This window comes from Bradysia coprophila (genome assembly GCF_014529535.1).
Source record: "Bradysia coprophila strain Holo2 chromosome X unlocalized genomic scaffold, BU_Bcop_v1 contig_416, whole genome shotgun sequence".
In the NCBI taxonomy this organism is placed as follows: domain Eukaryota; kingdom Metazoa; phylum Arthropoda; class Insecta; order Diptera; family Sciaridae; genus Bradysia; species Bradysia coprophila.
This window is the reverse complement of record NW_023503334.1, coordinates 901,776-923,041: the sequence shown is the minus strand read 5'-3', so window position 1 is coordinate 923,041 and position 21,266 is coordinate 901,776. Positions and strand designations below refer to the sequence as shown.

The 21,266-nt window shown below is 32.5% G+C and overlaps 2 protein-coding genes across 2 annotated transcripts in view; one reads left to right on the top strand and one right to left on the bottom strand.

Annotated features, from left to right (window-relative positions):
* Positions 1 to 21,266, top strand: part of LOC119069932 — a 74,400-nt gene that overhangs the window by 39,476 nt on the left and 13,658 nt on the right. The gene's annotated exons all lie outside the window — the stretch shown is intronic.
* Positions 973 to 20,736, bottom strand: LOC119069935. Its single transcript, XM_037174162.1, has 5 exons — positions 20,105 to 20,736; positions 1,857 to 2,042; positions 1,776 to 1,790; positions 1,448 to 1,543; positions 973 to 1,383 (listed from the first exon to the last, which is right to left on the bottom strand). Exons 1-5 carry the CDS (start codon positions 20,154 to 20,156, stop codon positions 1,157 to 1,159), a joined length of 576 nt encoding a protein of 191 aa, XP_037030057.1. The 5' UTR covers positions 20,157 to 20,736; the 3' UTR covers positions 973 to 1,156.

The following is a 21,266-nucleotide window of genomic DNA, read 5'->3' as shown; positions in this document are numbered from 1 at the left end:
AGACATAGACAATTGATCGGTCAGACTTGTTTTGATTTGTAGTCAATCGCAGCTTTCTGAGAATGTGGTGCTACAGTAGTAAACCTAAATCTTTAAACATTTTAACTTTTCGATTCTTACTTATGCCCGTAAAATACATACGTTGTTAAGTTAATTTTGCATGGCCTGAAATTGACCAGTTCCGACCCTTATGAAATTTGGAAAAAGAAGTGCTGTTGACTACCATCATTTCTCTGTAGAAAATTAATTAGAATAGCTTTATGGCGAAGCTTAACACATGACTTTTTAATAGGTGATAATCGCCGTAAGTTATACACACCGTTCAATTTAATACACACGAACAGCTTATCTCTGCTTACATTCTCTGCAAACACAGACAGAGGAAATGACGGAACTCCAATGTTTTCCAGTTCTTTAAATTGAAATGTTAATGTTAAGTCACCCACCTACGGTGGAATCTGAAGCGCCGAAGGTATTAGAGAATTATTTTTTATGCCTTTAGAGACATACACAGATATGTTATAAATCGATGATAAATATCAATGATTGGATACAACTTTTATTAGATCTGGTAATTTCATCTTAATTTCGTCCAATAGAGTTAATGAAGTTGTTTCAGGAAACGTGTGCCATTGAAAGAAAACCCAAAATGTTACCTTATTACTGCTGGATGTTTCCTTAATTACCACTTCTTAACGTTCTTTGTTTCTCCAATTTATTTTTAAATAAAAGCTTTGCAAGCCGATTTCCTAACTTACAGTTATGAACATACAGACGTGCCACCGTGTTATCAATTTCTTACTTTTATTGGTAAGAATGTGTGGAACAAAATGGACTAAACAAATAAAAGATTGATGCAAGGCGGCACTTTTAGGTGTTCATAACTGTAACGCTTAGTATTTATATTGCATTGCTTGTAGTATGTACATACTTCGAATTCTGTTGCGTTCATTGTTCTTAAAACCAAATATCGAAATTTCTTAAAATTAATCGTTCCTTTAATACTGACAATAAATTACAGAATTGATAAAGAAGAAGTTAAAACTGCTGAAATGAAATAGATGGCAAAACATTTGTACTACGTCCGTCGTTGTCTGTAAATTTTTTACTTGTGTAACGATCAATTTTAGGAAAGTATACATTCGAAACTGTATGCCTAATTGAAGATATCGTCAACCAGCTGCTTAGTGATAATTCTATGTGGCCGGGTCGGATTAACTTTCGGCTGTTGGTACAATCGAGCATTGATTGCGTATAGACGAGGCGACAGGTCACAGCGTACGTTGAACCACCAATCGCATACGAATACGGCTTGTGAGAATTGAGTGCCATTCGGACACAAGAAACTGGCCTGTCGTCCGTCAATATCACAATAATGCCATCCTAAAATCAAATACAGAAATTAGAATTGATTTACCACGGGAAAATATTATTTTGCAAATTAAACCTTGACACCTCGTATCCATATCAGCGAAAAATCCGGGATATGGTTGATCGTCGCAGTAGAAATTTGTGTATGGGACAGCTGACAATATGGGATAATCTGCATTGAATAGATGAGGACATATAAATACGTAATAAGTTTATCAGCATTAAGTTTCAACTCTATTGCAGATATAACTGTTTTATGTAAAAGTTTATCGAGGCAAAGTTTCTAATTTGACTTTGGTAAATCCAATTACAGTCAATTTGAATTAGATGATGACTGGTTTCGAAAATAGCCTAACCACGGACAGACAGTATCAATAAATTTCCCATTTATACAGCACATATACCTGTTCCTGGTCGTCCTGTTAAAATTATAAATGTTATATTAAATCGAAAAAATTCAACTAAATTAAATGAAAAACAAATACCTGGTATTGAGCGTCCTAATTCAAGATATTCCCGTACCGACTGGCTAAGAAAACCATTTGGAATAATGTCGGCTGATTGTTCCGGTTCGGTAACATCAAGATGTTGTTTCGGTTCGTGCCGGCTAAACTCTATTGCTGACGAGGCACGCTTCCTGGCTCGTTTTTCTCGAACCGATTCTTTAGACTCTGAAAGAAAATAACGAGAAGGTCAGTTTGGTCTTATGAAAGTTAAAATATAGTTCGTGTAAGTAGGTTGCAGTTTTAAGTGATCCCCAAACACGAGAACTAATGTGAAAATTCTCCACAATACTGGGAAAGTTTAAATTTTACAAGTTTCTGTTCGTGTTAGAAAATGACTTGACAAACAAAGCCATGGCTTTGCAGTACACCTTTTTTTAATGGTTTTTATTGTCGGAGAAAGCGTCCTCTCCCGCACTAAAACTCCGATAAAAAATATGTTTAAAGTTAATGTCTTCAGTTGTCTCACCCATTTTTGTATAGTCACAATATAGGTGAGACGAAGCTGTACATTGAATTATAACTAATTTATTGACGAATAATCGTTTTTCAATTGTTTAATCAAAATTAAAATATCAACAACAACAAAAAAAAATTGTGTTCAGTTCATCTCAATCCGTGTATATATTTGTTTGATCCTACGGATATGTTATTTTATTAAATTTCGCTACCCGAGTGATACAATACCGTGGTGTTATAATACGTAATTGTTCAGCCACATTTGTGAAAACCATTCACACCGAGAGTGCGCTTTCTAATTCATTGCGAATACGCACAGAAAGACAGAAGACGTTTAAACTCACCAATGTTGGTAGTAGAGCACTTTGCGGAACTGTCACATTATGAAACAATTTGGTTTGCACATGAACAAGATGAAAATGTTGACGGGTTAGATTTTTCTTATAAAAATACAGGTCTATCAAAGGTTTACAGTTTCGTGAGATGATCTCAGCCTTATAATTATTATCAAATGTCCGGCAAAAATATTTAAATTTTAATGGATACACTGCGTCAGTACATATTGTTAACTTAGAGATAGAACATACAGTCCAATTATTCACGCCAAAAAGTGTAATAGACTGATTGCAGAAACGTAGAAATCAAATCTATTTTTCCAACCGTCTAACGACGCCCTTCAAGCAAAAGTGCTTCGAGTGACAGCTGCCAAATGTAGTACTATTTTGTCTGAAAATTTTGTCCAGATTTTTTTACAATGCTAAATTATGTTTGATACACAGTTCCGTTTCAGTAATCTATTCAGAGTACTACTCATGCTTGAAGTGCGTTGCGTCTAACCGTTTGAATCAGTAAGTCTATATCAAGTGATACGACTACGACAACAATATTCTTGAGTTTGGTTAAATTTTATCAAACTGTTACATCCTACAAGACGCCGCCGCTTATCTTTTCTCTGATACATTCACATCATTGAATCGAACGAGTTGTTAAAATTTTCTTCCCTTGCCGATACTTTTTATTCGGTAAACAATTGATGGTGCCTTGTTTTCCGTGCATTTTTCAATTAAAAATTATGAAACATTTACGATTTTTCGGCCACTCTAAACGAGTGTACCAATAATATATAATCATAAATACATTATTTAATTTAAATATATTTCTGCCACATTAAAGGCCAATTGCTGCACTGTTTGGAGTGCCAATATTGACGTTGAAGCCGTCAAATTTCGTAGTCGAGTGGACAGAGCTCGGTGAAGTGGATTATGAGTTTCGGGAACGATATCAAAATTTGTATTTGGTGTCCTGGTATGTTTGACTTTTCTGAGTAAATGACTGTTCGGAAATGGGGGGAAGGACGGGATGTAATGTTTATGTTTTATATGATTTGCATTCGGATATACTTGGGTCATTTATTCACTTAGCGATTTTATAAGCGCCCAATAGTAGGACTAATTGCACATAATAATTTTTTTTTTAATATTTGTATACTTTTTGGGAGCATTCGGTCAAATGAAATTTTATAATAGTGTTGTTACCCTACCACAAAAATCGTTGTTCATTTTAGTGTGTAACATAACTGAAAGAGAGTTTAATTTTCGTTTTGGTACTGACAAGATACATTCCAATGAATACAACAACAAAAATCCAACCAATTTTTTTTTAACTTAAAATGCAATTAAAAATGTTTACAATTGATTTGGTTCAATAATTAAATCCTTTGTGCGTCAGTTTTAATAAATTTTTCAAAAGAAATCAATATTAATATTTAAAAATTGGTATATATATGGTGGAGGCTGCATGTGTGCGCTGTGTGTTTTTTCTTGTTTTTAATTTTTATTGTTTATGTTTGGCTGTGCTTGTTTGAATAATGAGCTCCCGTTTTTTTATGTTGTACTGGAGTTATTATTGCTCATATAGCGTTGAAAATTCGATTTAATAAATGTGGGGAGCATTACACACCCTATAAACGTGTCCTGCAAATTTTCCGAAAACACATTATGGTTGTTATTTACTTCATCGTTCTATAAATTTTACCATACCAATGCCATACCAAATAAGCATCCATCTAATCCGTTCTAATTGAAATATTTTGTGCCTCAATTTTTCATTGAATTTTTATCGTTTTACCTACTAACCACACTTGCTTGACGTAATCGAAAATAAACTACGACTGTCGGGAAAAATATACGAATTTTCAAATGTTATGTGCTCGAGCTTATTTTGAAACCTGGAGATTTTGTTCAAATCCCGTGGAGGCGATGAAAGGAAAATCAAATCTTTTGTTAAGTTCAAAGGATTTAGTAGTGGTGCCGGCTTATAAACGGATATATGTATTTTCTTATGTTAGCAGAATGAAGAAAAAAAAATGTAAGATGCTTGTCATGCTTTTCTGTTTTGTTTGGTTTGAAGAAAAAAAATCTTTTTATAACCTGAACTGCACCGGAACTGTACTCACTTTGATTTGTTACAAGTTTCTTTGATAGCAAATTAACTTCCCTAGAAGCAAATTAGACCATCTTAAAATCATAATGCGGTAAGAAACTTCACTCACGCTGTAAACACGAGTGTAGTGTAGACCGAATCGTCGACAATCTAGTGGGTAGTAATTAAGGGAGGATAACAAGGTAATTTACAATTGACTTCTCGGTAAAAAAAAAAGATGAAATGCTTATGAACTTTGCTTCTAGTTGCTTCCCCCTCTAGTAAACACGGACCAAAACATCTAACGAGAATATTCAATTAATAAAGCGAATTTGATGAATCTTGATTTAAGACTGCAACATATCTTCTGCACAAATGCATATTCTCTTGTAAATACAGAATACTCGAAAAATATTAGCACAAGTCACGCTCTTAACAATTCACTAAATTCTACACATATCAGTAGATTGATGTTGTTTGTATTTAAAACAAGCCTCAAAAACGTATTGTGAGCGATTAATTGGATATTAATTTCAGCTATGAACCCCAAAAACCACTTCGCAATTGAAGTATTGCCCATTCATGCCTTAGTTTAATAAGAGAGCGCGTCAAATAGATTACGATTTTGTCGTTGATCATGTACTGCTATTGCGGAAGACCAAATCAAAATTACATCACCAAGCTATGCACATGATTATCACAATAATAACATACGGTGCATTTGACCGATTTTTGAATTTCGTTTGCCGAATTAAGATTTTCTTAAATAAACATCACCTTGGATTTATATTATCCGCCAACATTTTTGTAGATGAAAAACCTTCATTGGTCTCATATGGTAAATATTAAGAATGATGAATCGAAGCTTCGAACTATTCATCAAAAATTGTTAATACCCATGATTAATCCAACTCACAAAAAATAAATTAATTGCACTACACTCCACCATATGAGAAGTTTAACATTCATCACACTATAAATATATCCATTGTTTAACCTTAGTTCTCATCATTGTGCATGATATATATGCCAACATTGACCTTGATATTAATACATTTTTTTTTCTGTTGTTGCTGTTGAGCTGTTGTGTTTCATAGTGGTTTATAAGTCAAGCCAAATCATATGTCAAAATTTGAATGAAGTCTATGAGAAATTCCAAGCCAATGTAATTTTCTATTTTAGGTATTTATTCAAATTTTTAAAAACATTTTCATTAAAAACGCTAGATTTAAATATCAACACTTTCGGTCCAGATTTTTATTGTTACTATTATGACTTTAATTTTGAAAATTTGTGATTACTTAATAGCATCGAAGATAGCACGATATTCGTGAGGTTGCCTGTGGTTTACTTTTTTCTTTATATAGTTTGTGTGTGCAGAAACATATATCGTGTTATGCACGTTGACTTTGTTATTTTTTTATCCATTGTGGTGACATACAATGAAATAGAATCGTTTATTTGTCCTCCAAAACATTGAAGAAGAAAAACCATACAGAACCACCACATTCTGCCATTGATGCTAAATAGCTGTCGAGGTTTTATTTGCAAAATTTCTTATAATTATTTAAGAAAATTGCTTGTGAACCGTTTAAGTAGTAGCCATATAATGCCACGAACGTTGCATATAATGTCTTTCATATATGTGCCTGAAATGACCCACCTATTTGCACACATTCTTGTGGTATATATATGAATGGCTGATCTTTGACCGAAGAAAAAACACTTCTTTTCGATTGTGAAATTACTTAACGCTTAACGCTAATATTTCTTTAATATTTTAAAACTAGTTTCATGTGTACATTGTACATTAAATACAAAAAATTTCTTACTTATTTTGATAACCAGAAAATTTTCACTTTCAGTTGAGCATTTGAAAAGATTGTATGAAAAGGCTAAAGATGCACTAGGTCTGATAAAAAAAATTTACGAGAATGTTGTTTCATTTGATTTAATACTGCAACCATTTATAAACGCTTACTTTCATGAATAGAGATTTTAATAAATAATTTCTTTAGAAATACACCGCTCATAAAGCAAACTATTCAAAGCATCGCAGAAACAAAATGGATTGAAGTTTCGCACATTCATATACATCGGGGAGCCGTAGCGGTTCTGTTTCCTCTCGTCGAGTAGCTCAAGCTTTTAATTTCCCATTTGCAATATTCAATTGCGATTGAGCCTGAAAGATCTACAACAATATCTCTATTATAACATCAAAGCAAGAATTGGCATGCTGTTTTTACGAATAACTCAAATTGAACTTAAACTGTCGAAACAGTTGGTCTTGCATTTGCATAATTTTATGATTTTTTGTCGGTATGTTGATGTTAAAAGTAAAACAAGCGATTATCTCACAAAATCCACTCCACATTTATTACTAAGAAAAGGAAACTTGTTTCAACTAAAAAAAAAACATTTTTTTTGGTCTAAACCGCAGCTTTATATTTTTGTCGTTTTAATAGATATCCTCGATATTAACAGTGCCTTTGCAGGGCACAAAACCTCTTTTTTTGTAAAAAATGTGATAATTGATTTTAGGCACATGTGCACGAACCTTTTGTGACAATTACACATCAAGTACCAAAAAAAAAAACAATTATCACTCGATGGCATAAACAACTGCTTTCTCAACGCAGTGACGAAAAGTAAAACTCACATCTAGTGCGCAAAACAACCCCATTTACTAACTTGTTAGCAAAAAAGCTATCATGCAACCTAGTGATAAGTGCTTTTTTAGAAGTTGAGAAAATTCTATTTTTTACACAGAGAAATAATCGGCAACGCCTTTGAATAAAACAGAACCTAGTCAGATGAGATGTGCTGTACACCGTACAGTGTATGTCGCAGCACAAAGCCAAATTTATACTTCAAAGGTAGCATGACGTTAACACGGACACAGCTATTTACCCACTAGCGAGAGTCTGCTCTTGAAGATGACCAAAGTTTGGGTTGGTGGTAGTAAGTTGCAATAATTAATTTCCAATTTATTATTGTCAGTTTGAAGGATTTTCGTTATTTGTTCGATGTTATATCGATGTCTTTTGTTTGTCAAATTAGATCAGTTTCTTAGTGAAGAACCCTATTTCACATGCTCTATTATCGACACACCAAAAATTTTATGCAAAACATTTTTCTTAGATTAATAGCCCAAAATTTAAATATTATTTTTGAAATTAATCACGAATTCATAAGCAACCATTTCCACATAAGTAAAAGTTACATTTCATTTACTGAAACGTTACACAGATTTTAATCTTTGCATATTTGTAAATTGCTGCGGTAGTTTCATAAAATAACAATAAAATGTTTTGGGAAATGTAACGAATTTCTGACAATCATGCTTTACACAGTGATGTACGGGAAAATGTATGTTGCATAAAAAAATCGAAAGGAATTTTTTTGTAACGGAAAATATCAGAAAGGAATCAGAAGCTGTCTCTGCATCGCAGAGTCTACAATGATTTCCTCTGCGATTGTAAATAATATTCTCATTTATAACTGGAACGTTCTTATTTTGAATAGTATGTATAATGTGGATGTCTAAAAATGGTTCTACAGTCAAAGAAATTAAAAAAATTTTGAAAACGGCAAACGGTTGTGTTTGTAGTTTCCATTTTAAATGGTAGCTCAACTAAATTGAACGAGACCACTAACGAATAGTGAATGGTTTCTGCCACTGTTTCGATCTGAGAGCCGATTAGATGCATCTTTTGAATGCTGTGCATTATATTATGCAGTTTGAAAATACCACATCGGTCAACAGAGTGGCAAAGAGACGACCGAACTCTAGGAAGTTAATCAGACCTTTTTGTATATATGTATTCATTCAACGAACCATTAACGAAAATGACCGTAAACTTTCATATATGTTTCATCACCAACCAAAACATACTAACACATGCGGTTTTGTGGTATGTGGTAAAGCTACCACAAAGATGGTAAAAATACGAAAATTGTTAATTTGCCTAAATGCATCTAAAAAAAAGATTATCAGACTACGCCCATACCAATCGAGACCTATTGTCAATGAATCTCTAAAAATACTCGAAAATGTGCTGAGGATTAATTTGAGATTTTTCTGAATTTTAGTGTACACTAATTCCAATAGAAAGACAAACAGCCAGTGCATATTATCACGGAATTATGAAATTGTTGACATGTTTTCGTTTTCTTATTTTATTTTTTGACTCAATCAGCACAATGTTAGAAAATATGGTTCGACTAGACAAGCCCCTGAAAAAAAACTAATCATTTTCGCTATGTCAGCCGAACTGACTTGTTTATAACACCTCTGAGAGTGAAAAAAAATTATAATAATTGCTATACATAGGTAGATAATGGACACAAAAAAATCGCCACAACATTAAACATAATTTCAGAAAAATCATAACATTTCAAATAAATGTCGTTTTAATAATAATCGTGGGCAATATTGTAGAGCCATTCATTTAAATTATAAATTGTACAGTCGTTAACTTCTGATATTTGAAAAAAAAAGTTATTTTAACATTGCTACATACATTTTTTAAATTATAAATTGTAGCCGAACAATATTTATTGAGCATTTATGACTAGCAAGATTTGTATAGAACCGATGCATAAAGGTTTACAATACGGTATTGACTGGGGAAAAAAAATTAAACGTTAATGAACGTTAAATACGATTTTATGGCCGCTTAGCTTAACTTAAATAATTAATTTTGTTTTCTACTCATTCAGTCAACAATGTTTAATATATAAACTGATAAAGTGATGTTTATAATTATTAAATAAAGGTTAAGATTTAGCCGGGTTGATGGCTGATAGAGAGGTGTGTGTATATTAGATGTATTGCATAGTATTATATATTAGCAATAATCCAAGTATAACAACGTTAGATAGAAAATAGACTGCTGGAGCTTACCTTTAGAACTGTTTTCAATCAACAATGTAGATTTATGTAATAGTTAAACGAAAACATTCATTTAATCCGTCCAGTTGTTTCCGGGCTACGTACATGACATGAAATATAAACCATGGGGGTTTAATGATAGGAAATGAATATACTGATGATTCCAATTAAGTAACACAATGAAAAAAAAAGAAATTTTAAGAAATTGATTTAAGAAAAAACCGAGTGATTGAATGGAAATGTGTACATTTCATTGGTGTAAATTTATTACATTGGACATGGATATGTTTGTACGTTACCATCATAGAAGTTACTTGTAACAGCTACTCGTTTTTTGAAATTTTTCGTTAAATTTTAGACGAATTTTCTTCCAAGTGTTTACCACATAAACCTGCCAATGATCCGCTGTAGTTTGCATAATGATCTTCCAAATCAGTTTTGACAAAACAAATATTTTGTTAAAAGTCGCTTCGACGAATTTTACGAATTAATGGCACAACATGAAAGTGAGCCATCCCCAATCCGATAAGATTTTATATTTAATTTATTGGAAGTTTCATTGTGAATCACGAAATTTTTGAGCAATTTATTTATGAACATAAAAAAGAGCATACTTTACCGTCCTGGTCGAGAGTGAAGAAGAAGAACGAAGAAGCATTTTTCTCATTTTATAAAGTTTACGGGTCTGTTTTAAGTGTTTGACGTGGAATGGACAAATCTCTTCACATTATCAAAAGTAAAACCACAAATAATAAAGTAAGACTTGGAACAGGTCAGGTATCCGTTGGTCTGAATCTGATTTTCAGGTCGACCTGAAATTATTTGAATCCAAGCTGACCTAACCTGAAATAGCTTGAAATCTGAAAATCGTTAAAATTCAGATAAATCAAGTCAGATTTCATGTATACTTGAAAAAATCCCAGATATACCTGAATTTCCATTTATTTTCAAATATCAGGTGAATTCAAATCAGGTAAAATCAATTCAATTCAGGCTCGTTTCTAATCAGATTCATATAATCCCAGCTGCAGGATTCAGATCGAGTCTTAATAAATAAAGTCAGCATCGAATGACCGTCCGGGTCTTGTATCTTATGAAGAATTCTTTCGGCATTTTTCACTTTAGTCCGACCCTGGCTGAAATGCCCCATATATGGGTGACGGCGGTATTGGAAATGCATGCGATTGTTGTTTGTGAAAATAATGGAACAATTTTACAACCACAACAACAACAACAACAACAAAAAACATCTCTTCAAATCAATAAGTCGAGACTTACAACGAATACGGTTTCTATGTGTACGGCGCAAATACATATAGATTTCGAAATTTTCAATCAAAAAATTTCAAATGCAGCCGAACCATACTCAACACATAATAAATTTAAGAATCAATAACACAGCACATTATAATAATGCAGTATTATAGATGTATACTATTATACACATGTGCTTAGTATAAATACTGGTCTGTACACTTAGAGGTTATACATACATGTATTATATACATATCGAGTAATTGCAATATGCTACATTATAATTTAATCCTATGTCTGCGAACTTAAATAATCTATTCTGTGAAATCTAATAATGTACTCGCTATGAATTTTGATTTAGTTCAGATCGTGGGTAATTTTTAACGTTATTTGGTTTATTTTAAATTGATTGTAATTATGTTGCATTTGTCGATTATGTATGCTGTGTACCTTTTTTCGACTACTTATTCTTTTCTCCATATATATACGTATTATCTGTCTGTCTACTGTCTCCTCCTCACAATTTTCATATGAAATATGAATGTAATTTCCAATGAACGTTCAGATAATTCAATTGATGGACTGCGGAAATCCAATTAGATTTGAAACTAGTGTTTGATTTCTTCTATTTTTTTTGTCTATCGAAATAAAAATGTTTCTGATGTCTACAGATTGAAACCACGTTAGTCTTATTCGCCGTTCGACCGTTCTCTTTCCGAAAATAGTATACTTAAGTCTGCATCAATTTTAAATAAATAAAACTTGAACGAATTTTACGAAGTCTAATAATAACAATAATTAATTATCGAAAAGCCTCGAAATAACTTCCAAATACAACGAGAGATAGATAGAAAAAAATCCATTCCATTTTAAATAATTCCAATACAAAGCAAAGCTTATTATTCTAAGACGGCGATTTTATTTTTATTATTTTTTAATTTTTTTTTTCTCGACTTTACTTCATCTCATAGTAAAGGCATTATTACAAAATGTTGATGCGGAATTCACGATCACTTTTAACAATATGAAATTTATGATCTTTTGCGTGTAATAGACACTCATAATATTAATTTATGCGGCGCGTAAAGTCGGTAGAGCACACGAGAAAACGAAATACTCGTGTATAATATTGCTTTGATCTAGATCTTATTAAAATATTTTTTTTTCCTTTTCAAAAATATTTTTTCGATAAATTTCACAATGAATTTAATTTGGCGAAAATTATAAATTGATTTTTACAAATTATATTGTAACCTTGGATCCGAATTGAAAAATAAATAGCTAAAGTGGTAAATGCTGAATGGAAGACTGATGAATTATGTATATTTAATTGTTTTACAATCAAATTTTTTTGTCTATTTAGACATTTAAAAAAAAATCGTTCTCTAACATCCGTCACGTTTGGTAGATTTCGCTAGTCTTCCTCTGTCGTGTCGTGCTGCTTGTAAAACATATGGCCACATAACTTCCTTGATGTTTTGTACGTTTGCATTGAACAGGATGTGATATTTCTACGATTCAAAGCCAGGGTTTCACGACATCAGCTTAAAACTGGAAATCTGAACACTTCCCTTTTCCTTATCAATTTCCCATGATATTAGGTCTTTAGAACTGAATTTTACTAATGATTCGAAGGGGATTCTAAAAGTAGTATTCGTGTGAACCATTCACATAGACCTGAATAATTCTTTGTTTTGACAATTCCACAGCTTAATTTCAAAGATGAGCGATACCACATCTATCCGAAATACAAAATTGTTCTGTGAATAGCTTGCTTAAAAGAATTATCCAGGTTTTATCTAAGTGAGAATACTCTCAAAGTCAAAATCTTTGACCCCGACTTCAGTCGCTCCAGTATCCGGACATGTACCAGCAGTTGGAAACCTATTGTTCTTTATGTGTCAGACTACTAGTACAAATCCAGAGTCTGGTGCCGCTACCCTAAGATCTGGAAGTCCTGGTATACAATCTCTCCTGGTCAATAAAAATAGTTCGAAATTGAGCGATCTGTAAAGTAATATTTTGTGCCGATGTCTGTAGTGTTCATTTCAAATGAAATAAAATCAAATAGTTAAGGAATCTGATATTGCGATATACATGGAACCTTGTGTTTGAAAGGGAAATGTGAGACAATCACATGCAACTAAACTCAAATGTGATATGTAGGAATAAAATAGCATTTACACACGAAATTTACAAAAAATAAGAAAACAGAAACAATTTTCCTCCTATTCTCTCACATCTTGTCACGACATTGAATAATTCCTTTTTAATTGCATGAAAAAATAATTGTTCGTTCCATTAATAACTCATTTACAAGCTAAATGTAAAATGACAGTCCAGCTTCGATCATTTAATTTGGAATAACAATCATCCGACAATGAAATGCAATAATCAACCTTAACTCAAATGATCCTTAGGCTAAAATCAAATTATAAAATCAAAACGTTTTCGTCGGCCAGTAGACTGATACAGTATTTCATTTCTTGTTCATTCATTTGTGCCACAAGGCAAAGTGGCAAAGTTTATTTAGTGTTGATCTTTTATTTACTTTTTATAATTAGTTCTGTTACCTAAAAGCTGGTTCTTAGTGTGGATGTTAGTCCTCGAAACCAATAAGTTGTATACTGTTGGCTTTATTTATAAAAAATAAAATAAACAGAGGGAATGAAATTGAAACAAAGTTTTAAATGGAGCAAAGATGTAAACTTTCACAAACGGCATGCATATCGCAGTATCGTTGTTGATAATAAATAAGTGGTCGTTCAAAAATGTTCCACTTTGAGAGACTCTTACGCCTTCTTTATGTTCCGTCGTGCTATGAACTTGAGGGTAAATCAAAATAAGATATTTCTGGCTGCCTGTAGAGGCGCCACAATTTTTTCTGACTGAAGTGCTCTATTTTCTGGTGAAAGAAATTCATTTAATGTCGTAAAATAGGATTTATTATTGGTAAATTTATTTGCCGAATTTAGTGAAAGAACCTTTCAGTTTTTGGCCTACCAAAAAATAAATCAATTTTTAACCGTGAGGCCAGCATGATTTACCAAAATTTATTGAAATTTACTGAAAATTGATATAAATTTGGCGATAAATTTCGATAAATTTTGGAACATTTCGATAAGCTCGGTAAATAAAATTAACCAACAATGGGCCCCTACGTAGTAGTGAAGTTGGTTCACAAAAAATAAGTGCGCTGACATTAGTAATTTTATGACGAAATGTACTAGAAGTATCGCAAATCTATTACATTTAAATATTAGATTTCAATTCGGATTTCCCTATGTATCGAAGTCGAATAACACAAAGGAGATTTTGCAACTTCTTAGAATTAGTTTCGCTTTTTCCCCAAACAAAGAATAGAAAATTCGTAGCGTTCAGTTTCATTTATATACGTTAACCGACTGCAATATAAACTCTCGTCGAATATTAAACTGAAGGAATAAATAAGCTATTTTGGGTGATTGGGTAGTTAAAGAGCATATTCTTGATCATATAATAAACTAAATTAAATAAGCGAGTTTTTCTATCAATTTACTGAAAGGCAACAAGGTACGACTGTGTTATAGTCCTTCCAGTTTTTATTTTACTTTCGTCAACGACTCGTTTATACAATTGCAAATCATGATTGGTTGGTGTGAACAGAGGAGCACTGTGTACCGTATATAAATATAATGACTATAACTTTGGTATCGTCTACTGTTCCTCGTAGCGTGTGTTTTGTTTGTATTGAGGCTGAGTGTTAACATATATTATATTTTATGCAGCTCCGCATAATTCGTCAATCTCGTTTTCTTTTCATAATAATTAGGATCTGTAACATTTTCAACTTACGAAATAGTTTTACTTCTGAAAGACTGGTTTCAATGAGATGTATGAAAATTTGCAAATAAATTTAATTCAGAAACGAGATTCGCGAAGCACAAAACATATGAAAAACGGTTCTAACATTTTTTTTTTCTTTATTGGCCAATGCTATTGCACATTATTTTTGTGATTTTAAAATTTGTTTATATGGAAATGGTAGACGTGTCTGTGCGATACGGAAAGTGTAAAAAGAGCATTGGTTTTAAAAAATATAATAAACTAAACAAGCCAAAGAAATTGCCTACCTTTAAATTAATTACATTTTACTTCGATTGTTTCACACCCAAAAACCAACTGCCCGTTATGCTAATTCCCCCCATTATGTATGCATTCAATCTGTTGGTTGCGATGTAATTTTGCAATACAAAACACAAAAAATGTATAAAAATTAAATTAAATAAATAAAAAAAAAAATTTAAACCAAACAAATTGATTATGTGTGCGTGTGTGTATGTGAACATATAATAATAATTTTGCATTGAATTTTATAAGAGGAATTGATTCGATTATGCTAATAGAACGGTATTGTTTTTCCGAAACCCAAGGGGTCAAAATATCCGCATACAAAAAAAAACATTTTGTTTAAAATAAATGTTTTTTTCTCCAACATTTTCGAAATCAGGTTTATTATTGTTTTTAAAATAAATTAAAAATGAAAACAAACATGTAATCACCGACATCACACAAATTCATACGAATTTGTGTTTTTTTGTAAGACGCGAAAAAAGAGATTTTATATTTTAATCATTACAATTATACGGCTGTTTCGAATTGTGCATGTACCTATCATATACGGCAGCAATTTACCAGAAAAAAAATGTGTACCACTAGCCATGATCCACGATAGAAAATGTAATCGAAACCCGTTCTCAGATTTTCGTTTAATTTAGAGTTTGTGTTTCCATTATCTGCAAATATCATTCATTACAACATGAAAAAACATGCACTAGCGACCCAAACGTACCAATTACATATACCCAATTATTGTTACAATTCTCCTGAGAATATGTAAGCGAAAATTTGTATCTTAAAACCAATCAAACTCGTTTCTAAGAAAATTGCTGAAAGCTTATATCCGATTTTAACGATTCCATTTTTCTATAATTCTTTTAGATAGGGAGGACCCCATTTTCGTAGGAATAGTTACATCTAATAAATCTTCGTCCTCTCCCTCAAAAATTTTATTTTTCGCTTCGCCAACCCAAAAATGAGTCTGAGTAAAGTTGATTTTAGACGATGAGCCCTAGGGTTGCAATAGTATTTTATCTGCCCAGAACGATAATCTCGATGTTATCTCTCTATGGCAAATTTGTTTATATCGATATATCTGTTCTCGGCAGACAAAATAGCGTATGTATCTCTGGCTCAAATATTTACTTTGACGATTTGGATTATGTACCACGCCTTCGGAGTACGCGACTCCCAAATCGTCAAAATAACATTTTAGACAGTGGTGCATAATCTACTATTTCACAACGCAGACGAGAAAATAGTATTTTACATGCTACATGCGTCAAAAACCATACTTTTATGTTTCAAGCACTACTTTCGCGCCCTCAGCATGTAAAATCCATACATACATACAAACATAACTCGGGGTAAAAACGAAAAGTCTCGTTGTTCGTGTGTTTTTTGATCCGAGGCGAAGCACGAAAACTCTACTTTTCATCTTTTTATCCCTAGTTATGTAATGGATTTTACATGCTGAGGGCGTCGAAGGACGTGCTTGAAACATGAAAAGTACGGTTTTCGACGCATGTACCATCTGCCGTAATTTGCATAACGGACTTAGTGAAAATTGCCAGTAAGCCCGTTATGCAAATTACGGCAGGCATGTAAAAATAGTTTTCTGCCAGCCGCTGAAACTTTGGGAAGCCTTTATTGTGAAAAATGTTGTATTTACCTCAGAAAAGGTTGGAAATTTTATTTAATCGACAACCCCTCCAGATGCAACTAACAACTTTTCTTCCCTCGTTGAACAGATAACTATTTTGTTTGTAGCTCGTTAGTGACGTTTTGCATAGATCAGGATTAAAATGAAAAGTCACGTCCACCTGTGTTTATTGATCTCGGCTTCGCCTTGGATGCTTTTCATAGCACATGGCCTAAACTTATGCTAAAGCTTCAAAAATCGACTTTGTGCAGCACAGTACATAATATACTATTTCAAACGAATTACAAAAAAAAAATGTGAGGAGTTGAAGCAATATTTCTGCAGTTTAAGAGCAATGTATGTACACTAGAGTGTACTCCGCGAAGAAAATAGGTTTTCGGTGATAACTGTGTATGCGCGTTTTCTTTGAAAAGGTAGCCTTGTCGTTTGATGGCCAAATATTTATTTATATAATTTCGATAGCCACTGGAATCTTTCAGATTGATGTAGTCTTTCCGTACCGAGAAAACTGAAAAGTTCAAAAAATGTGGTAAAAAATCACAAATTTCATGACATTACAGTTTTCTTGAAGTCTATATTAATGCCAATCCAAACAATACATATAGTTTTGGCACCAAGCGATGCGGCTACCTTTCTCAAAAAGAATGCAAACCCCAAAGTTATTATCAAAGATGTATTTACTTCGCGGAGCAGTGTGTAGATTGCGCTTAATTATAAATAACGATTGTCACAAACACAAACAACATTTCCTCTTAACTGGGTCAATCGAGCAAAATTTGTAATATTTTCCTTTGTTGACTAGCTTCCTATTTACCAAAACACTATTATGTTGATCTAATGTTTGCGTACGACGAGGCATGCGTCTATATGTTTAAACAGTTTAAAGAGCAGTGATGCAATACAATTATTCATAGAACACCACTTAGGAATGACGGGACTCTAAACTTGTGTAAATGTGATCAGAAGATGATTGCACAGAATATTAATTTATGGTACTGTTACTGGCGCACTGTTGTATGCACTCATTGTCCTTATTTTAATACAGGAAATCGAATTAGAAAGGGTAAACATTTTAGAGATTTTAATGGTTTATCTGACTCGCTTAAACGCTTTGTATCTCGGAAGAAAACAAAGCTTTTACACACATTTTTCATATTTTTTCTTAAAAAAAAAACACTTTGAAGCTAAATTCATAAATCCGATTGCTTGCGGCACATATATCAACTAAACTGTTCAAGTATATTATTCATTCAATTTGTATGTTTTTTTTAACAATTGAAGCGTTTTTGAATAAAAAAATTCTAAAATTTTGCTTCAAGCGTCCCACATCATCGTGGTCACTCTGAATACAAATTTGCCTTAAATCTATTCGTTTTGAGATGAACCCTCCAGCACAAAGTGAACTGAACATATTAGATTGTAAATCAGAATTTTCAAAATCAATATTTTTCCTTGAACACCATCAACCATAAATAGAATAAATAAATTTGGTTTCCATTTCCATAATTCTTTCCATTCTTTCACTTTCAAAATTGAAGATTCATTTTAGAAAAAAAATATCTTTGCCATTATGGTTAAGCTTATTATCGCATTAGATGTAGCAAACAAATCGTTTTAAATAATAATTAGTCTTCGATACATTCATAGAAGTGGCACGCGTTCAATACTTTTTTGTCGAATAAGTCTTGACTTGAGGTTTTAAAAAAAAACGAAATTTGCCAGCCCATACGTAAATCGTTCAATGTTTACAAAGATAAACATTTTAAGTTCAAGTTTAATATATCGGTACTGGCATTATTGATTTCCTAAAAGCTTTTCAGCATTACTACTACACCTTTGTCACGACTTTGTCAAAAAGCTATTATTTCTTTGTAAATATTTTACAACATTGGAATATTACATTCGGATGCAATTCTCAAAATAAAGGGGTGGTATACCTATTTCTTGCAAAAGTAACGGTTGATTGAGACTGACTGCACGTATGAAATACAATCAACATTACCTACAATCCCAAGCCATTGAATTTTAATTTCTTGTTGTTGCTGTTAAATATCAATATCAACATTCAAGTTGATTCATTGCTAATAGAATTTATTTAGCTGAAGGTTCTTTATGACTTTTATTACTCTTTGCAAACGAAAAAAAAAAAATCCAATAGTAGAGTAAGAGGCTCCCGCCAATGATTGGTTACACATATGCAAGAATATTATTCAATTCATCATCCACGTACAATAGAGACTGCATTCGAAACTCATTTCGATTTTAATGTTTATTTCATTTAATCATAATAATAATAATTTATGCCGAAATGTAATTAAAATAAATGTTTTGAGGCGACAACGATTCAGTACTTGAGTGTGTATCAGATAGTATTGTAAATGGTGTGTGTCTCTTAGTTCGTTGTCCAAAGCTATGAGTTAATTGTAATTCTTTTGCGATGACAGTGAATGAATATGTTGGGTGTGACTGAACCATCATCTTCAATTATTTTATTTTTTTTTTTGAATTTCAAACCAAACATTTTTATACCAGAGGCGTTGGCATTCAATTCAGTTTGATGGGGACTCAAAGTAAAAAAAAACGAAACTTTTTCGATACGATCGTTTGCGTTTCGGTACATTGTAATAGCAACGCTAATGATGATCGTTACCAATTTCCTAATAAACTCCGTGTACAACAGAAATCTTTCGTATATTTTGTGAAAACAAATTTGTGGAACTGGCATGTCAGTGGTTAATGTCAACCGGAATCTATCGCAGAAAATTCTTTTCGTTAGAAGCGTTAATTGTAACGAGATGACCAACATTCAAGCACTTTGCACGTTTGTCAGAAAGAATCGTGCATCTGTTACATCCGTCGTGAGATATTATTTCAGGCCAAGGATACTGCCGAAGATTTTTTTTTCTTTTTGGTTGATAGTTAATATTCTCGTAATATTGGTACAAAAATTGAATTATGTTATTGTACTAAAAAGATTCATTTTGGCGTCTTCATTAAATATCAACTTAGAATTGCACAAAAATTTATGAATGAAGGTTTCAGACGCTTACTAAAATGACTATCACTCAAGTTATGTGCACATCGATTTTGGTACGTGAGTTCTATTCATCTTCACTGTCCTTGCATGAATGGTAGTCCTTGCTTGTACACGTGGGTGCGGAAAGCATCCACCATTTTTGATCAAACGGCTCAAGGAACATTCGAAAAATCACAATATTTATTTTCGGGTATAAGACATTCCCATCACATATTTCATGTAATCGGCGCGCATCTGCTAAACATTTATTATATAAACGTTGCCTTCACTTATCAAACACTTCATACTGGATGTTAAATACACTTTCTCATGCACCATTCCTTCATAACGTTATTCAACCATATTATAATGCACAAATTAAAATAGCATGCAACAAAATAGTATGTAATTCATGTAATAATAACCTGTAAAAAGAAGATATCCGAAGAGAACTACTGCAACTAAAGATGATCGCATTATGGATGATCGCGCGTATTTTACCGACTCACAATTTTTTTTTTTATAATTTTTGTACAACAGCCGATAGTGTTCGTTTAAGTTATGTCACAATTGAAATTAATAAAAATAATTATGCAAACAAACCGCATAAATGTGTTCGCCAAAAACGATATGCAATTTAGTTCACACACGCTATTGGATCGGTTTATCCGGATCGATTCATTTGGATGTAACAGAAAATTCAATTCAAATTCAACATGCTTATAAAATAGTCGCAGCTATTAATTGATCTAGCGCATAAAACAAAGCATAATGAAAAATACACATAAGGTGAACACGACAAAATTATATATGTATATCGAATAACCAACAGCAACTATCGCGTATCGCGTAAAATAAATTCTACTTTTTCCTTTCAATATTGTAAAGCGACTTGGTTAGGTCGACAATAAATAGATTTTTTATTTTGTTTAAAACAAAATTTATTCAAAATGAGAATAATGAAGAAAAAAAAACCGCGGGGAACTGGAATGATAAGTTTGAATGAGAGAATTAACCGTAAGACTGAACGGATTTATTCGTTGTCTCAGCGGTTGCACGTCTTGAAAACTGAACTATGAAATAAAATTACAATGTAAAATAGGTTTTGAAGCGAATATAGTGGGGTAATCCTCCGTATCCATGTGCAAGATCGGTTTTTAAGGTCTTTTTATGTTCGTATTTATACATCAAAGCCACTCAATGGTTTCACGTGTATGCGTTTTGTTGTGTGGTTTTTTTTTCGGCTAAAAAGATCAGATGTTGGAAGATTGATATAAAATATGCGATCGATGTTGATGACTTTTTATGTGCTGCAAATTAAGTTTGACTTGAAATACGGCATATTTCACATTGATGACATAATAAATTCGGACGAGAAATATAGATTGTTTTGAATGTTTGCGTCGCAGAATTGCATTGACTGTTTTTTTTTGTCTATTTTTATGAGAGTTAGCAGCACATTTGACGGCGTTTGCTTGTAGGTTTTAACATTTGTTTTCCTTGGAATAAATATTGTCCACACATTTTTTTCATTTGTATTTCGTCAGAGTCGATTATCAATTTGTCTATCGTTTTGAGTTTTACCAA